Source organism: Stegostoma tigrinum, chromosome 46 (assembly GCF_030684315.1).
Source record: "Stegostoma tigrinum isolate sSteTig4 chromosome 46, sSteTig4.hap1, whole genome shotgun sequence".
NCBI lineage: Eukaryota > Metazoa > Chordata > Chondrichthyes > Orectolobiformes > Stegostomatidae > Stegostoma > Stegostoma tigrinum.
Genome location: NC_081399.1, coordinates 417,791 through 431,426, shown reverse-complemented (window position 1 = coordinate 431,426; position 13,636 = coordinate 417,791). Strand labels below are relative to the sequence as shown.

At 51.3% G+C, this 13,636-nt stretch overlaps 1 protein-coding gene across 1 annotated transcript in view; it reads right to left on the bottom strand.

Moving 5' to 3' along the window:
- Nucleotides 1–13,636, bottom strand: part of p2rx3b (purinergic receptor P2X, ligand-gated ion channel, 3b) — a 34,779-nt gene that overhangs the window by 9,853 nt on the left and 11,290 nt on the right. Inside the window, exons 3-7 of the mRNA XM_059642763.1 lie at nucleotides 13,157–13,228; nucleotides 9,864–9,939; nucleotides 3,139–3,232; nucleotides 2,711–2,788; nucleotides 1,592–1,733 (exon numbers count right to left, since the gene is read on the bottom strand). Of these exons, the coding sequence (XP_059498746.1) occupies nucleotides 1,592–1,733; nucleotides 2,711–2,788; nucleotides 3,139–3,232; nucleotides 9,864–9,939; nucleotides 13,157–13,228 (462 nt within the window). The remainder of the gene's footprint in view (nucleotides 1–1,591; nucleotides 1,734–2,710; nucleotides 2,789–3,138; nucleotides 3,233–9,863; nucleotides 9,940–13,156; nucleotides 13,229–13,636) is intronic.

Genomic DNA, 13,636 nt, shown 5'->3' with positions numbered 1-13,636 from the left:
CGAGCCATATGTGGGTTGATACATTTTGGGCAGAAGAACATCGAAGGGCCACGTAAAACAGGGAGTACAATTCTAAAGTGGGAAGGTAGGGGCAAGCGCAGAGGGAGCTGGGAGTATAGGATCACAGATCATCAAAGATAGCGGACAGGGGAGAGAGACTAGTGAAGAAAGCTCAGTGTCCTCAGATTTATTACAAGGGGCATGGAGTACAGGAGCAGGGAGGTGGTGCTGATTAGATCTTGGTTCGATCCCAGCTGTAGTGCTGTGTCCAGTTGTGGGCCCCACATTATGGGGCAGGTGTGAAGAGAGAGGGTAGAAGCGACTGATAAGAATGGTTCCAGGGTTGAGAAACTCCAGTAATGAGGATAAGTTGAAGAAATCAGGGACTGTTCTCCGTAGAGAGAGAAAGGTTGAGAGGGAGTTCCAGTTGAGATTTGCAAAATCAGGATCTGGGGCTGGACAGTAGAGACAGGGAGAAGCTGTCCCCAATCTTAAAAGGAACCAGGTAGAGAGAGATAGAATTTTAAAGTGATATGAGAGTGAAGTGAGGGTGATGTGAGATAAAGCTTTCTCGCCCAGCGAGTGGTTAGGGTGTGGAATGCACTGCCTGGAAATGTGGGGGAGCCAGGTACAGTTGGAACGTTCCAGAGGGACGTTGAGTGGTTATTTGGGGAGAAATAGGTTGGAGGGAGATGGGGAAGAGGCAGGTGGCTCAGTATGCCTTTAGACTGCTCATAGTGCTGGCACAGACATGGGCCGAATGGCCACCTGCTGCTTGGTAACAGGGTTTCCTGAGAAAGTGGTAAACTTCTGAAATTCTCACCCCTAACGAGCTCACATACGGGGGACAAATGAGACAGAGGTTAATGAGGTATTGAACACAGAGACCGAGAAACTGAGTGGACGAGGACAAGCAGCTGGGATCTTACTGAGTGTCAGCACGCACTCGATGGATCGAAGGGCCTGCTCCCGTCTTGTCTTTCAGGAACTGGACTTGGGGAGCGTTACAGGGCCGTAGCTCAGCTGGCATTGTAACAAGACTTGGGCAGTTTCCTGTTCCCACATTTTTAACACCATCAGAAATACGAGGAGGCCATTCAGCCCCTTAAGCCTGCTCCCCCATTTGCACAGCTGATCCAACATTCCTCACAGCTCCTTTCCAGCTATATCCTCATATCCCTCGATTCCTTGACTGATAAGAATCTCTCTCAGCCTCAAGGACTCTGGCCCCACACAGCTCTCTGTGGCAAGGAGCTCTAAAGAGAATAAATTCTTCCTCACTTCAGTCTTGAATTGGTGCCCCATTATTCTGACACTGTGCCCTCTCATCCCAGACTGTCCCATGGTGGGGGGGGGGGGGGGGGGGGGCATCCTCTCAGCATTGACCCCACATTGTATTCCGATTGCTAACTTCTTGCTCACTTACTTAAAACATCGGTATCTCCCTGTAAGCTGTTTGCATCCGATTCACATTCTGCTTTTCCAGCTAATGTTATGTCCTCTGCGAATGTAGTCGCAGGGCATTGACCTCCTGCTTCCAGGTCAGTAGAATGTACGGTAAGCCCATCCCACGCTGACACCTCACACCTACCTTATAGGTGAGGGCACGGAAATCCTGGCCGGCCAGAGCGACAATGTCACGCAGGCGGAAAATCGGACAAAACAGATCGGTCTCAGGGTGGTAGGAGCAGGATCGTATGTAATCTTTGGTGATATTGGGGAGCATGTTGCCTCTGGAAGGGAAGGGGGACAGAGAGAGACAAAAAGATTGTAGTGAGAGGTAGCCTGAGACTGATGGAAATACTCAGGTACTGGTGTCGGTCGTAATCCATCAATTCAAATTAAAATCCAACAGTTCGCTAATGTCCTTTAGTGAAGCAATCAGCCCCACATACCTGGTAAGGCCGAGTTATAACTCCAAACCCACCACAATGTGCTTGATTTTATCTGACAAGACAGTTAGGGACAGAATACCCAGGGTCAACAAATGAATGAAGCAAAGTCCCCCAGTGAGAGTCAGCGCCTTCAGGAACTGTATCACAGAGAGATCAGCACCTTGAGGGACTGTATCCCAGTGAGAGTCAGCGCCTTCAGGAACTGTATCACAGAGAGATCAGCACCTTGAGGACCTGTATCCCACTGAGGGTCAGCACCTTCAGGAACTGTATCACAGAGAGATCAGCACCTTGAGGACCTGTATCCCACTGAGGGTCAGCACCTTCAGGAACTGTATCCCAATGAGAGTCAGCAACTAGAGGAACTGTATGCCAGTGAGAGTCAGCTCCTTCAGGAACTGTATCCCAGTGAGAGTCAGCACCTTCAGGACCTGCAGCCCAGTGAGAGTCAGCACCTTTAGGAACTGTATCACAGAGAGATCAGCACCTTGAGGGACTGTATCCCAGTGAGAGTCAGCGCCTTCAGGAACTGTATCCCGGTGAGAGTCAGCACCTTCAGGACCTGTATCCCACTGAGGGTCAGCACCTTCAGGAACTGTATCCCAATGAGAGTCAGCAACTACAGAAACTGGATGCCAGTGAGAATCAGCTCCTTCAGGAACTGTATCCCAGTGAGAGTCAGCACCTTCAGGACCTGCAGCCCAGTGAGAGTCAGCACCTTTAGGGGCTGTATCCCAGTCAGGCTCAGTGCTTGGAACTGCGATAAACTGCAGTGAAGCAGTGATATAAAGTGTTTGCTTTCACACAGTACTTACTTTGAAAAGTTGAACAGTGGAAAACGAATGCTGTTCTTAATGAAAATGGTGAAGTTTTCAGCACCTGTCATCTGCACCCTGCAAAACACAGATGTTAGATGTTTTCTCAGTGTCCATCACTAACATTACACCATCATTGACCCCATCTGACAGTGCGACGCTCCCTCAGCACTGACCCTCGGACAGTGCCCATTCCCTGAGGACTGACCCTCCGACAGTGCCCACTCCCTCAGCACTGACCCTCCGACAGTGTGGCACTCCCTCAGCACTGACCCTCCGACAGCGCGGCACTCCCTCAGCACTTGACCCTCCGACAGTGCGGTGCCCCCTCAGCACTGACCCTCTGACAGTGCTCGATCACCTCCTACTGTTGCCCTGGTACCTCCTGAGTAAAAGCCCTTGAAATGTGAGCTCAGGCTGTAACGTACTTCTCTGTCTCATCCAGTTCGACTGGGCACCAGCCCTTAATCTCGCACGTGTGCACGTTCTTTCGGAATCTGACACAGCGACCTGTCCGAATCCCTGAGAGAGGAGAAACCAGACCGGAGTGTTACACCAGGATGGACCGAGTAAGAGAGAGAGTGTGAGGGGGAGGGAGAGAGAGAGAGAGAGAGAGAGATGCAGTAAGCCTGAGCGATGCAGAGAAACTGAGCGACAGAGGAAAGGACTTTGCATGGCGGAGACTGTCATATCGAGAGTCAGGCAAACAAAGGGGCATTTATTGACAGATCTTCCTCCTTTAAGGCAGTGGCACATATTGACCCCAAATGCCAGAGGTTCAGTGAGAATCTAACTGGATGAGTCTGGAAAAAAAAACTCTCAGAAGCATAAGGATCAAATTGTAGCTTTACCTGCAAGGAAAACCTTGCAGTTGTGTGAGTGACAGTGCTATAAATTGGGGACGTTAGAGGTTTGTGTGTTTGCAAACTCCAACTTCTCTTTTCAGGGGCTGGGGCTTGACTGAAACTCTCTTGTTGTCAAGTATTCTCCCGCAGAGAGTTTAACAACAAGCTAAGTGTGGGTGAGTGGGAGAGTTCATCCCAGTTCCGTTCCACAAATTCCGAGTGGGGTCTGTCTTGCTGTCGGTTTTTGGGGAGTGATCAGAAGCTATCTGAGGAAGGAGTTGACTCACTCCTGGGGAGTGGTTTGACAGGAGTGAAAGGTAACAGTTGGAATCAGAGGAAACCCAGCCAAGGCGAAAGAAATGGACTGGTTACAGGAGCAGGCTCTGAGGAAGCTCCTGTCGCAGTACACAATGATGGCAGTGAACTCTGGGTCCCAGAGGATATACAAGTGAACACGAGCAGAACCAACTCTGTTTCAGGGTGAGACAGTTCACAAGGAAGTGTTTGGCAAATCTTTGATAACTGTGGCTCAGGCCGTGGGTCTGGAGACAGAGGGCAGTCAGGGCAGAAAGCTCACACCAATGCTGAGGCAGAAGGAGATTCAGAGGGTTCTGCTATTAAAAATAGAGCCTAATGGAGCTTGGGTTAGGGTCCCCAGCTGTGGTACTGTGTGCGGTTCTGGTCCCTACATTGTAGGAAGAATGGCATCATACTGGACAGGGGGCAGAGCAAGATTCACCAGGGTGTTGCCCTGGGATGGAGCATTTCAGTGACAGAGAGGCTGGGTAAACTGGGTTTGTTTTCCCTGGAGCTGGGAGGCTGAGGGGCGATCTGACTGAGGTACACATAATTAAAGAGGAATAGACAGGGCAAATCATGAGAATCTTTCCTGTAGCAGGGAGACCAGAGCTGCACACAGTATTCCAAAAGTGGCCCTAACCAATGTCCTGTACGGCCGCAACATGCCCCTCCCAACTCCTGTACTCAATGCACTGATCAATAAAGGCGAGCGTACCAAACACCTTCTTCATCATCTTGTCTACCTGTGACTCCACTTTCAAGAAACTATGAACCTGCATCCCAAGGTCTCTTTGTTCAGCAACACTCCCCAGGACCTTCCCATGAAGGGTATAAGCCCTGCCCTGATTTGATTTCCAAAGTGTAGCAACTGATATTTATCTAAATTAAACTCCACCTGTTTCTTCTCAGCCCTTCGGCCCATCTGAGCATGTATTCTTTGTATTCTTCAATCAGAGACAGTAAGAACTGCCAATGTTGGAGTCTGAGAAAACAGTGTGGAGCTGGAGGAACACAGCAGGCCAGGCAGCATCAGCGGAGTGGACTTTGGGAGCCTACAGCCCAATGGTCTCAATGTGGACTTTACCAGTTTCAAAATCTCCCCCCACCCCTGACCTCTCCCCAAGACCAACCATTCCTCTCTTCTCCGCCTCCTTGACTTGACACAACCTGTCCATCATCTCTCCTTTCTATCTGCTCCTCCCAACTCACTGACCAATCCCCACCACTCCCTCCCTGCACTCGCCTATCGCCATCCCACCTACCTACCGCAGACCCACCCCTCTTTATCTCTGTATTTATTTCTCAGATTCCATCCCCTTCCCCATTTCTGAGGAATTTTGACCCGAAACACCAATTTTCCTGCTCCTGTGGTGCAACCTGTGATCCTTTGGCCCCACACTGTGTACTCTCATTGTATTCTTTTGCGGTTTGGTGTTTGTTGGTCAGTTACTGTTTAGTAGCTAATAAATAATCTTTAATTCTACTAAATTTTCCAATTTTCCAATTTCTTCTTTTGTTTGTTGTGTTATAAGGATAGTGATTGAATAAAATGCAGTTTGCTTCATATCTGCTAGTCTGACTCAATTGAATTGCATCTGGAATACAACATTTACACTGAACTTTTAAAATAAAAAATAGTTAGGGTCTAGGCTCAGGAACCAAGAGCACAAACATACTTTCCATGTGACTTTACCTGCACTTCTCAGAGTCTAACCGGCTGCATTCACCGCTCACAATGTGGTCTCCTCTACCCTGGGGAAACGAGGCGTAGACTGGGTGACTGCTTTCAGGTTCTTGCAAAGATTTGTAGCTCGGCTCGTGGATGAGGATGTTGAGTTGTTCACCGAGCTGGCTGGTTATTGTACCCATGTCCTCATCTCAGTGCACTACTGGGAAAACGTGACCATCCTAGCGCAAGCTAAGCACAGACATGCACGGGAATTCCTAGAGGCCTGGTTTCCAACCCGTAATGCAATCAACAAACATGTGCAATCAGACCCCATATACAATCCCATGGGGGATTCATTGGGGGTCGCACTGATGGTGTTACTGAGCCTGGTAATGAAACATCTGTACAATAACTACTAGCTCGACGAGCAAACCAACAACCTCATGGGCGACAGTTTTGCAGAACATCTACGTTCTGTTTGCAAAAAAAAAGCCCTGAGCTTCCAGCTGCCTGCCACATCACCCTGTTCCCTGGCCAACATCTCTGTCTTTGGCTTGCTGCAGTGCTGCAGCGAAGATCAGCACAAGCTGGAGGAACACCTCATTTTCCGCCTGGGGGCCTTGCAGCCCTCTGCACTCAATATTGAGTTCAATCATTTTAGGTCTTGAGCTTACCCCAACCCCTGCCCACCAGGCCTTAGCATTCCTGCCGGGCAGAAGCAGGCCATTCATCCCATCTAGAGCACACCAGTCCTCTAAAGAGCATCCCACTCAAACCCATTCCCATTGACCCTATCCCCATAACCTTGAATTTCACACGTCTAACTTATCGAACTTACACGTCCTTGGACACTGCGGGGCAATTTAGCACGGCCAATCCACCCGAACCTGCACATCCCTGGACTGTGGGAGGAAACCGGAGCAAACCCACACAGAAACGGGGAGAATGTGCAAACTCCGCACAGACCGTCATCTAAGGCTGGGGTGAAAATCACATCCCTGGTGCTGTGAGGCAGCAGTGTGAAGCCACTGAGCCGCCATAACATCCAATACTCAAAATAGGACACATCAGTTGCCAGTAATACATTCATGGGGACTATGCGGTCATCTATATTTGGCTTGATTTGTTTTTTTACAGAATGGAGAGTAAGTTAAAGAATAACTCCAAAATGGATCTGTCAGTGTTTGATCACCTTTCTTCTTATTTGGCCCTGCAATTTCTTCTATTACTCTTCAAATGATCATGCACTCAAGCCCAGCTTAGCATTGAGATAGTTTATGTCACTTCTAATAAGCGGAATAAGTGCTACACTTGCTCCCACACCTCCTCCCTCACCCCCATCCCAGGCCCCAAGACGGCTTTCCACATCAAGCAGATGTTCACCTGCACATCCGCCAGTGTGGTATACTGTATCCATTGTACCCGGTGTGGCTCCCACTATATTGGGGTAATCAAGCGGAGGCTTGGGCCCGCTTTGCGGAACACCTATGCTTGGTTCGTGATAAACAACTGCACCTCCCAGTCGCGAACCATTTTAACTGCCCCTCCCATTCCTTAGACAATATGTCCATCGTGAGCCTCCTGCAGTGCCATAATGATGCCACCCAAAGTTTGCAGGAACAGCAACTCCTATTCCGCTTGGGAACCCTGCAGCCCAATGGTATCAATGTGGATTTCACCAGCTTCAAAATCTCCCCTTCCCCTACTGCATCCCTAAACCAGCCCAACTCATCCCTGTCTCCCTAACCTGTTCTTCCTCTCAAGTATCCCCTCCTCCCACCCCAAGCCGCACCTCCATTTCCTACCTACTAACCTCATTCTACCCCCATGACCTGTCCATCCACCCCGGACTGACCTATCCCCTCTCTACCTCCCCACCCATACTCTCCTCTCTACCTATCTTCTTTTCTCTCCATCTTCGGTCCATCTCCTCCCTCTCTCCCTATTTATTTCAGAACCCTCTCCCCATCCCCTTTTCTGATGAAGGGTCTAGGCCTGAAACGTCAGCTTTTGTGCTCCTAAGATGCTGCTCAGCCTGCTGTGTTCATCCAGCTCCACACTTTGTTATCTCGGATTCTCCAGCATCTGCAGTTCCCGTTATCTCGGGTATATGAATCGGAAGGGATTAGAGGGATATGGGCCAAATGCTGGCAAATGGGACTAGAGTAATTTGGGATATCTGGTCAGCATGGATGGGTTGGACTGAAGGGTCTGTTTCCGTGCTGTACAGTTCTATGACTTTATGACTCTGTGGCAGAATGCTAGGTCCCGCTCCTGCCCCTGAACATTACCCAGCCTCTCATTTACAATAAAATTACGACCAGTTCTGGGCGCCCTATTATAGGAAAGATGTGGATGCTTTGGAGAGGGTTCAGAGGAGGTTTACCAGGATGCTGCCTGGACTGGAGGACTTATCTTATGAAGAGAGGTTGACTGAGCTCGGTCTCTTTTCATTGGAGAAAAGGAGGAGGAGAGGGGACCTAATTGAGGTATACAAGATAATGAGAGGCATAGATAGAGTTGATAGCCAGAGACTATTTCCCAGGGCAGAAATGGCTAACACGAGGGGTCATAGCTTTAAGCTGGTTGCTGGAAAGTATAGAGGGGATGTCAGAGGCGGGTTCTTTACACAGAGTTGTGAGAGCATGGAATGCGTTGCCAGCAGCAGTTGTGGAAGCGAGGTCATTGGGGTCATTTAAGAGACTGCTGGACATGCATATGGTCACAGAAATTTGAGGGTGCATACATGAGGATCAATGGTCGGCACAACATCGTGGGCTGAAGGGCCTGTTCTGTGCTCTACTGTTCTATGTTCTATGTTCTATGTTCTACTTCGCCATTACCTCCCTCTGAGAGCTAGATCGGTACCTGCAAAAAAGGATCTAGTTTCAGAGAGAGGGTCTGGTTTCCCTGGGGTGGGGAGAGAGCTGACTGGAGGGGATAGGATGCGGAATGGCCTTGATAAGGTGGATGTGGGAATGAGGTTTATTTCAGGGGGTGTGTGTGGGTCTGCGCAGAATGGGGCATGGGGAGGTTCGGAGCTCTGATTAAAGTGGGGTGGCTGTTCTCTCGGGATGGAGGGTCTACCCACCTGCAAGACAGTGAGGGCAATCTGGGATGGGCAGTATGAGGGCGGGGCTGGGTCTTTCAGGGATGGCACTGGAGGGACACTTCCTTGGGAAGAGATCCGAGGGTTGTCAGGGGAGGGGGGGAGACAGGAATGTAGAAACCAGAAAACATAAACTGATGAGGTGAGATAGTATCGAATGGAGCAACAGGGCTGGAAGAGCCGAACAGCCTGGCTCTGCCTCCAATTGTTATATTTGCACAGAGGGAGGAACAGGGGCAAGAGAGAGAGAGAGAGAGAGAGAGAGAGATGGAGGGGGGTGCGAGAGAGAGAGAGAGAGAGAAAGAGGGAGAGGGTGAGAGACACGGAGGGAGGGAGGAGAGAGAGAGAGATAGAGAGAGAGACGGAGGGAGGGAGGGAGAGAGAGTAAGAGAGAGAGAGACAGAGAGAGACGGACAGAGAGAGAGAGACGGAGGGGAGAGAGAGTGAGAGAGGGAGATGGAGATGTGAGTAGAGAGAGGGCAATGTCAAAGAGAGAGGGTGGTATAGGGCAGGGAGAGGGAGATGTGGGAGTGAGGGGGTGGTGTTGGGGAGGGAGAGGGAGATGTGGGCGAGAGGGGCTGGTGTGGGGGAGGAAGAGGGAGATGTGGGAGAGATGGAGTGGTGTGGGGGAGGGAGAATGAGATTTTGGAGAGAGGATGGGGTAGACAAGAGTGAGGGAGATGTGGGAGATGGTGAGAGAAATGTGGGAGAGAGGGGATGGTGTAGGGAAGGGTGAGGGAGACGTGGGGGAGGGAGAGAGAGATGTGGGTGAGGGTGAGGGAGATTTGGGGAAGGGAGAGGGAGATGTGGGGAAGGGAGAGGGAGATGTGGAGAAGGGAGAGGGAGGTGTGAGAGAGAGGGGTGGTGTGGGTGGGGGAGGGAGAGGGAAATGTGTGGGAGGGTGAGGGAGATGTGAGGAAGTGTAAGGGAGATGTGGGGAAGGGTAAGGGAGATGTGGGGAAGGGTGAGGGAGATTTGGGGAAGGGAGAGGGAGGTGTGGGGAAGGGAGAGGGAGGTGTGGGGATGGGAGAGGGAGATGTAGGGAAGGGAGAGGGAGATTTGGGGAAGGGAGAGGGAGGTGTGGGGAAAGGAGAGGGAGGTGTGGGGAAAGGAGAGGGAGATTTGGGAAGGGAGAGAGAGAGAGAGAATGTTGTGAGGTCGCAGTGATAGATGGAGCTTGGGACGGATAGAGAGTTGGGGAAAGCATGCTATCTGATCTCAGAAACTCACCGCTGCCAACTTGATGGGTCATCTCATCGTCACAATGAGCATCGGTCTGACAGAGTAACTCTTTATTATCTGGGTCCTGTACACACACAAAAGACAGTCCTGTTACAGGGCAGCATGGGCACGTTGAGAGTGACCGCTCAGGGTCAGTCCGGTATGACAGTGACCGCTTAGGGTCAGTACAGGCTGAGAGTGACCGCTCAGGGTCAGTGCCGCCTGAGAGTGACTGCTCAGGGTCAGTGAGAGAGTAACCGCTCAGGGTCAGTGAGAGAGTAACCGCTCAGGTCAGTGCGGTCTGACAGTGACTGCTCAGGGTCAGTGTGAGAGTGACCGTTCAGGTTCAGTGTGAGAGTGACCACTCAGGGTCAGTGCGGTCTGAGAGTGGCCACTCAGTGTCAGTGCAGTATGAGTGTGAGTGCTCAGGGTCAGTGTGAGAGTGTCTGCTCAGGGTCAGTGTGAGAGTGACTGCTCAGGGTCAGTGTGAGAGTGACTGCTCAGGGTCAGTATGAGAGTGACAGCTCAGGGTCAGTATGAGAATGACCGGTCAGGTTCAGTGTGAGAGTGACCACTCAGGGTCAGTGTGAGAGTGACCACTCAGGGTCAGTGTGAGAGTGACTGCTCAGGGTCAGTGTGAGAGTGACCACTCAGGGTCAGTGTGAGAGTGACTGCTCAGGGTCAGTGTGAGAGTGACTGCTCAGGGTCAGTGTGAGAGTGACCACTCAGGGTCAGTGTGAGAGTGACTGCTCAGGATCAGTGTGAGAGTGACTGCTCAGGATCAGTGTGAGAGTGACCGGTCAGGATCAGTATCAGAGTGATTGCTCAGGGTCAGTGCAGTATGAGAGTGACCGCTCAGGGTCAGTGTGGTCTGAGAGTGGCCACTCAGGCTCAGTGTGAGAGTGACTGGTCAGGTTCAGTGTGAGAGTGACTGCTCAGGATCAGTGTGAGAGTGACTGGTCAGGCTCAGTGTGAGAGTGACTGCTCAGGATCAGTGTGAGAGTGACCGGTCAGGATCAGTATCAGAGTGATTGCTCAGGGTCAGTGCAGTATGAGAGTGACCGCTCAGGGTCAGTGTGGTCTGAGAGTGGCCACTCAGGCTCAGTGTGAGAGTGACCGTTCAGGTTCAGTGTGAGAGTGAGCGCTCAGGGTCAGTGTGGGAGTGACCAGTCAGGGTCAGTGTGAGAGTGACCGTTCAGGCTCAGTGTGAGAGTGAGCGCTCAGGGTCAGTGTGGGAGTGACCAGTCAGGGTCAGTGTGAGAGTGCTTGCTCAGGGTCAGTGTGGTCTGAGAGTGGCCACTCAGGCTCAGTGCGAGAGTGACCATTCAGGTTCAGTGTGAGAGTGACCACTCAGGGTCAGTGTGAGAGTGACTGCTCAGGATCAGTGTGAGAGTGTCTGCTCAGGGTCAGTGTGAGAGTGACTGCTCAGGTTCAGTGTGAGAGTGACCACTCAGGGTCAGTGTGAGAGTGACTGCTCAGGGTCAGTGTGAGAGTGACCACTCAGGGTCAGTGTGAGAGTGACTGCTCAGGGTCAGTGTGAGAGTGACCACTCAGGGTCAGTGTGAGAGTGACTGGTCAGGTTCAGTGTGAGAGTGACTGCTCAGGATCAGTGTGAGAGTGACTGGTCAGGGTCAGTGTGAGAGTGACCACTCAGGGTCAGTGTGAGAGTGACTGGTCAGGTTCAGTGTGAGAGTGACTGCTCAGGATCAGTGTGAGAGTGACTGGTCAGGTTCAGTGTGAGAGTGACTGCTCAGGATCAGTGTGAGAGTGACTGCTCAGGGTCAGTGTGAGAGTGACTGCTCAGGGTCAGTGTGAGAGTGACTGCTCAGGGTCAGTGTGAGAGTGACCACTCAGGGTCAGTGTGAGAGTGACTGGTCAGGCTCAGTGTGAGAGTGACTGCTCAGGATCAGTGTGAGAGTGACCGGTCAGGATCAGTATCAGAGTGATTGCTCAGGGTCAGTGCAGTATGAGAGTGACCGCTCAGGGTCAGTGTGGTCTGAGAGTGGCCACTCAGGCTCAGTGTGAGAGTGACCGTTCAGGTTCAGTGTGAGAGTGAGCGCTCAGGGTCAGTGTGGGAGTGACCAGTCAGGGTCAGTGTGAGAGTGACCGTTCAGGTTCAGTGTGAGAGTGAGCGCTCAGGGTCAGTGTGGGAGTGACCAGTCAGGGTCAGTGTGAGAGTGACCGTTCAGGTTCAGTGTGAGAGTGAGCGCTCAGGGTCAGTGTGGGAGTGACCAGTCAGGGTCAGTGTGAGAGTGCTTGCTCAGGGTCAGTGTGGTCTGAGAGTGGCCACTCAGGCTCAGTGCGACAGTGACCATTCAGGTTCAGTGTGAGAGTGACCACTCAGGGTCAGTGTGAGAGTGACTGCTCAGGGTCAGTGTGAGAGTGACCACTCAGGGTCAGTGTGAGAGTGACTGGTCAGGTTCAGTGTCAGAGTGACCAGTCAGGGTCAGTGTGAGAGTGACTGCTCAGTGTCAGTGTGAGAGTGATTGCACAGGGTCAGTGCGGTCTGAGAGTGACCGCTCAGGGTCAGTGTGAGAGTGACTGGTCAGGCTCAGTGTGAGAGTGACCAGTCAGGGTCAGCATGAGAATGACTGGTCAGGGTCAGTGTGGGCTGAGAGTGACTGGTCAGGGTCAGTGTGAGAGTATCCTGTCAGGGTCAGTGTGAGAGTGTCCACTCAGGGTCTGTGTGAGAGTGGCCAGTCAGTGTCAGTGTGAGAGGGACTGGTCAGGTTCAGTGCGAGAGTGGCCGCTCAGGGTCAGTGTGGGAATGACCGCTCAGGGTCAGTGTGATCTGAGAGTGACTGGATAGGGTCAGTGTGGGTGGGTCTGGTCAGGGTCAGTGTGAGAGTGACCACTCAGGGTCAGTGTGAGAATGACCGGTCAGGGTCAGTGCAGTCTGAGAGTGTCCAATCAGGTTCAGTTCAGTCTGAGAGTGACCAGTCCAGTTCAGTTTGGTCTGAGAGTGACCAGTCAGGTTCAATTCATTCTGAGAGTGACCGGTCAGGGTCCGTGAAGGATGACAGTGACCAGTCAGGTTCAGTGCGGTCTGAGAGTGTCCAGTCAGGTTCATTTCAGTTTGAGAGTGACCGGTCAGGGTCAGTGTGAGATAAGAGAGACCAGTCAGGGCCATTGCAGCCTGAGAGTGACTGGTCAGGGTCAGTGCGGTCTGAGAGTGAATGGTCAGTTTCAGTGAGGTCTGAGAGTGACCAGTCAGGGTCATTGCAGTCTGAGAGTGACCGGTCAGGGTGGACAATTCTGGTCATTGTGTGTTAATAGATGTTTTACATAGCAAGATCCCATACCTCTGGACAGGTTGCCTGGACCTGGTTCTCTGTGATTCGGGTGGCTGTAATGATGCTGAAAACATTTCCTCCCTAGAAGAGAGATGGAGAGAAGGTGAGAGGGAGAGACAGCGGGGAGAGAGAGAGAGAAAGAGAGACAAAGACACAGAGAGAGAGGAGAAAGAGAGAGATAGAAAAAGAGAGGAGAGAGAGAGAAACTAAAAGAGAGAGAAAAGAAGAGAGAGCGAGAGACAGAGTAAGAAAGAGAGAGAGGTTATAAGGTTCCACATGGTAGGCTATTGCAGAAAATGCGCAGGCATGGGATTGAGGGAGATTTAGCAGTTTGGATTAGAAACTGGCTTTCTGTAAGAAGGAACGAGTGGTGGTTGATAAAAAATATTCAGCCTGGAGTCCAGTTACTAGTGGTGTGCCTCAAGGATCTGTTTTGGGACCACTGCTGTTTGTCATTTTTATAAATGACTTGGACGTAGACATTGGTGG